Here is a 5,000-nt window from a genome sequence, read left to right as displayed (position 1 = left end):
GTTACCTTACTCAACTTTGTTACTCTAACTCACTCTATACATGCCTATGAATCGCGATGCCGTGTACCACGAGATAGATATATGCAGAGAGAGAGAGAGAGAGAGAAAGAGAAAGAGAAAGAGAAAGAGGGAGACTTGCTTTGTCAAAAAATATATCCACGCGAGCTTAATTTCCTATTAGTATCATAAATGAATGTTGCCGTTACTGCTGCTGCTGCTGCCCCAAATTGTTTTGAAATATAGAAATGCTCCCGGAGCCGAGTCGAATTAACAATGTCGAAAATTGTCAGGATGTCAGTACGCTGTGAAGCTAGTTGATGATTGCCTTAGTGGGCACGTTTGCCAGTGCATATAATCTTGCATCTCAATTCACGCTGCTCGTCATCACGGTGATACTCGTTTTTCACGACGATTCACTAATTATCCGCGAGATCCACTGAGGAGGAAGAGGAGGATGCGGCTTCGGCTCGGTCGAATCTATAACCGATGATTTTTATGGCGCCTTGTAGCTTGTCTCTCCCTTCCCCCTTTCTCCCAACGACCCGAGCTCGCGTGTACCGAGGGTTGGGATATCGGGGGTGGATCGAGGTTTGTCGCTACCACCCGTCAGTCGACATTCCACGTATTTTTTTTCCCCCAGACTGAGGGGTTATTCGGTTTAGGATTTGACCTCTCATTCGCCAGGAAAGCCTCTCTTCCCTCGTGATTTTCGAGGCATCGCCGGTCTTCGCGACGCGCTCTCACACATTATCGCCCGATGTCTCCACACAAGCGACACATGCGCAAGCAAGCGCGCGTCCGTGTGCGTATGCTTTGTACAACGCATGTTGTGCGACGCTACTCACGAACGATGCTCCCGTTGGTCGACCGAGTTTTTTTTCACTTTATTAACTCTTCTCTCTCTCTCTCTCTCTCTCTCTCTCTCCCTCTCATACACACACACGCATTCTCATCCACCCTCAATCAGTCATACTCGTATCTCATTTTGGTACTTAGAACTGTGCAACGACTCCCTCACCCCGACCCTACCCCCACCCAACCCCATCCCACCACGATACAAGCTAACTCCTTTTCTGAAAAGTTTATGATTTTTTAATAACTAGCATCAAAGAATGCAACAATCCTGGCATCTTCTTCTCATCTTTATTCCATTATTTTTCACAGGATTTTCACTGGATGTTATGTTTTATTTAACTGATCATGGAATGAGAATCGATCTTCCTTTTTTATTGTACCGTAATTTGAATTTAACAGTAATTAAAAAGAAATGTCTCATTGGCAATGTGTAAGACAGTTTGATAAGTCATAATTAGATCTAACTTTACACAAATGCAATTGACACGTGTCAATTAAATTTGATGGTTTACGCTCACTGACATATTACAGTAAGATTTTGTAAAATAGCACTTTTTTTTATGAAAAGTAGCAGTAGAGTATTATGGTAATTGTAGCAGCGTCGGTCGGCCCCTCCACTTTGTGCATAATTATTTATACTATGTCATCGAAACGTTTACTACAAATATTTATTCCATTTATTGCAGAAAATAAACGCAAGTCCGATGATAATTTGGAAAATTCGACTGCAAAGACTAAACGCATGGAGACAAAGCTACGCTGCACTGACTTGATTGTGCTTGGCTTACCATGGAAGACAACCGAGCAAAATCTCAGAGAATATTTTGAAACTTTTGGAGAAGTTTTAATGGCGCAAGTAAGTTAGATATTTGTACAGAATTATGCTAATCTTTAAAGGGTGATACTTTATAGTAGATATGTCAAGTAGATTGTTGTCATCAGTCCCAAATAGTATTTCGTACATACAAAATACGAATAACATTGAAGAGCATCTTTTCTTATATCTTAATTCGTAGAAAGAATCCATACGTTCTCTGTTTATTTCATACACAGTACGAAACTTATTATTAGTACATACCTGAATGTATGTTACATATTTTACTTTTACATTGTTTGACAAGTGTCGTCGATGGTTCAATGTTAATATTTCCTTTGATTACTACGATATAAAGACTAATCAATTATATGTAATTATTAGGTAAAGAAAGATGCAAAATCTGGACAAAGTAAAGGATTTGGATTCATTAGGTTTGGAAGTTATGAATCTCAATTGAGATGCCTTGCCCAACGCCATATGATCGATGGCAGATGGTGCGATGTCAAAGTCCCAAATAGTAAGGTAAGGAATCATTTTTCTTCTGACATTCTTCATAAAATATTAGTTAAGTAATCATCAACTAGAGATGAATATGGAATGAATCTTAGGTTTATGCATTGCTTGCTACAATTTTTCTTACCGCAAGGTCGAAGGTTATAGCCAATTATTATTATTTCCTTTATTTTTACGAGAATTAAATTTGACGATACAAATTGAATACTTTTCACTTAATATTGTTTCATAAAATTTTTACTTAAAATTCATTTCTAATTTGATATCTTACATAAGCCTTGGATTTTTTCATTTTTTTCATTTTTTCATTATTATTTTTTTTTTTATTATTTTTTTTTTATTTTTTTTTATTACAATTAGTTATGTAAAGCACTTTGCAAGGTGCATGATATTTAAAATAAACTGCTGCGAGTACATCGTTGCAATGTACAAAATGCCTTGTTCAAGTTTTATTGTGACAAATTTTTATTTTCTTACTCAGGCACCTTGAAAAGATAGCATTATTTGTGTAATTTAGTAAAAAGAGCCAACAAGCAATTTTACATTAACCGAGCACAATAGTATGGTGTAAGTAGATGAATGTTTAAGAGACTAAAGGGAGCAAGTATGAGAGTTTTGTAGTATTGAATGCAAGAAAGTAATAACGTGCGTGTGGCGCTTGAGTTTTAATAGTAAAAATCCTTGAATTTTGTGATGCTCATTGTTAATATTGAGATCAATGTGGAGTGCAAAACAATTTTTTTTTTATTTACAACGCGAGATGTGAATGGGATATGTTTCAGAAAGTATTTGGTGCAAAAAAAAAAAAAAAAAAACCAAAAATAAAAAGAAAGGAAAAAATGTCTTTTAAAAAAGTTGCATTTTGCTTTTAAGATTTCGGTGTTTTGATTTATTTGTTGTTAAAAAATGTTGCGCTAGCAAGCGACACGAGTTCTTTATAATATTCCCTAAATACTGCGTGTGTATTTTTTTTTGCTAATAGTCCGGTCGAAACAATTCTTTTGTGGTGTAATGTTTGCAGACCATCCTAATTTTGTTACATGTATGCGTGAGCTTGAACTTGACTCCGAAGGTTTATTTTCTTCAAATTTGATATGATTATTATGTACGGTATAAATGCACCAGCAATAATGATTGATTAGTCAGCAAATTAGAAATAAAAGATTTTTTCCTGTACCAGCAATATTGTTATTTATAATTTGCACTAATAATTTACCTCTAAATAAATATTGTACATTGTGATATATTGAAAAAACGTGGTGTGCGCATGATAAATAAGTAAAGTGATTCCAATATAATACGCGATTTATTTCGTGGAATCGAGCATTAAGCGTTTGATCAAAATGAGTGTATATCGGGTGTAAAATATTGCGGAATGTGTATGCTTTAACGGGATGACCAGTAATTATTACCTTTTGTTTTTCTTTTATTTTTATTTTAATTTTTTAATTATTTTTTCTTTCTCTTCATTTGGACACCAATAATGTATTTCTCCTCAATGGTTTGTGAACGAATAGAGCAACAATGTTTCGAGTATGAGTTGTTTAATACGTTTGACAAATTTTTTGCTGAAACATGCTGAAATCTAAAAGTAATGATGAATATTTTTAAAGAAGCACCTGTATTTTAAAGTGCGCAATAGTAGAGGTGTGCGTGTGCGTGTGCGTGTGTGCGTGTGTGTGTGCCAGTGCGTGAGTGCGTGCGTGCGTGCGTGCGTGCGTGTGTGCATCTGTGTGCATATCGAGCGTAGATCGTGTGCTGCTGCGTGCATCGCCGTTTCTCGTGGTATGATCGTATGACAGTCTCGTAAAGACGTGTGTGTGTGCGTGTGCGCGCGTGTGTGTATGCTTTTTCTTTATTTGGGTGAGATCATAATGAGATACATGTAATTCATAATTTTTCACTTTCTATACAATTTAAAACGAGTATAATGTGAGCTTTCAATTGTTCATTATCATTTTAACGCAACAAAATATTTAGTTTTCAAGTGCGTATTTAAATTAGACAATTGACTAATGAAGAAATTATGTAGTTTCACGGATTAATTATTGAAAAATTCGTTTACTACAATTATAATCATTATTATAAGTATTTTCAAGAGTGTGAATTGAATTTTTAATGGAAATAACCGTTGGTGAGCACACATACATATACACCCAGCTCTTCACGATTTTCATAGAGGTTGTACATACCTTTCTTTTACACTGTACATAAATGTTATTATGCTTTATGTCTCGTTTTAAATTATTGGAAAATGCATTACGCAATCAAATACGTGGACCCTTGCAAAAAACGTAAATTCGAAGTAAGTTTGTACAATCAATTGTAAAGGATACCTCGGGATTATTGTTTAAAAAACAAAACAAAACAAAACAAATTAAAAACATGGCATAATGTTGCGTTTGTCGATATTGTATGAACGTACGAATTTATTTTCAAATTTTTTGTTTTTTGTTTCAATTAAGGGCCTACAACTTTAAAAATTTTTTTTGCTTATTTCATTTCTAAGTCAGTGTATTATGCTGTATGGTAAACTGGAGAAAATGAGCGAGTGAGTGTAGTAGAATGAGTATTAAAGAGATTGGGAAGGGGTTGGGAAGGGGATAGGGGAAGGAAGACATATGGAGAGAAAGGCTGAGAGAGTGATAGCTTGGCTGTTTGAACGAATGAATATACATCTGTGGATACGTGCGTGCGCGAGTGAGTGAGTGAGTGAGTGAGTACGTGCGTGTGAGTGCGTGTGCGTGTGCGTGTGCGTGCGAGAGTTAAACTGAGAGTGTGGGCGGATTGGTGGGGTGGAGTGGGGTGGGGGGGG

General features: G+C 36.0%; 1 protein-coding gene across 2 annotated transcripts in view; it reads left to right on the top strand.

Moving 5' to 3' along the window:
• The window catches only part of TBPH (TAR DNA-binding protein-43 homolog), a 10,271-nt gene that overhangs the window by 606 nt on the left and 4,665 nt on the right, over positions 1-5,000 (top strand). For both annotated transcript variants that reach the window (XM_011503661.1, XM_011503660.1), the window contains exons 2-3: positions 1,542-1,711; positions 2,054-2,194. In XM_011503661.1, coding sequence (XP_011501963.1) covers positions 1,542-1,711; positions 2,054-2,194 — 311 coding nt within the window. The remainder of the gene's footprint in view (positions 1-1,541; positions 1,712-2,053; positions 2,195-5,000) is intronic.

Source organism: Ceratosolen solmsi, unplaced genomic scaffold (genome assembly GCF_000503995.2).
Source record: "Ceratosolen solmsi marchali unplaced genomic scaffold, CerSol_1.0 scaffold8, whole genome shotgun sequence".
Lineage (NCBI taxonomy): Eukaryota > Metazoa > Arthropoda > Insecta > Hymenoptera > Agaonidae > Ceratosolen > Ceratosolen solmsi.
This window is presented reverse-complemented; position numbering and strand designations above follow the sequence as displayed.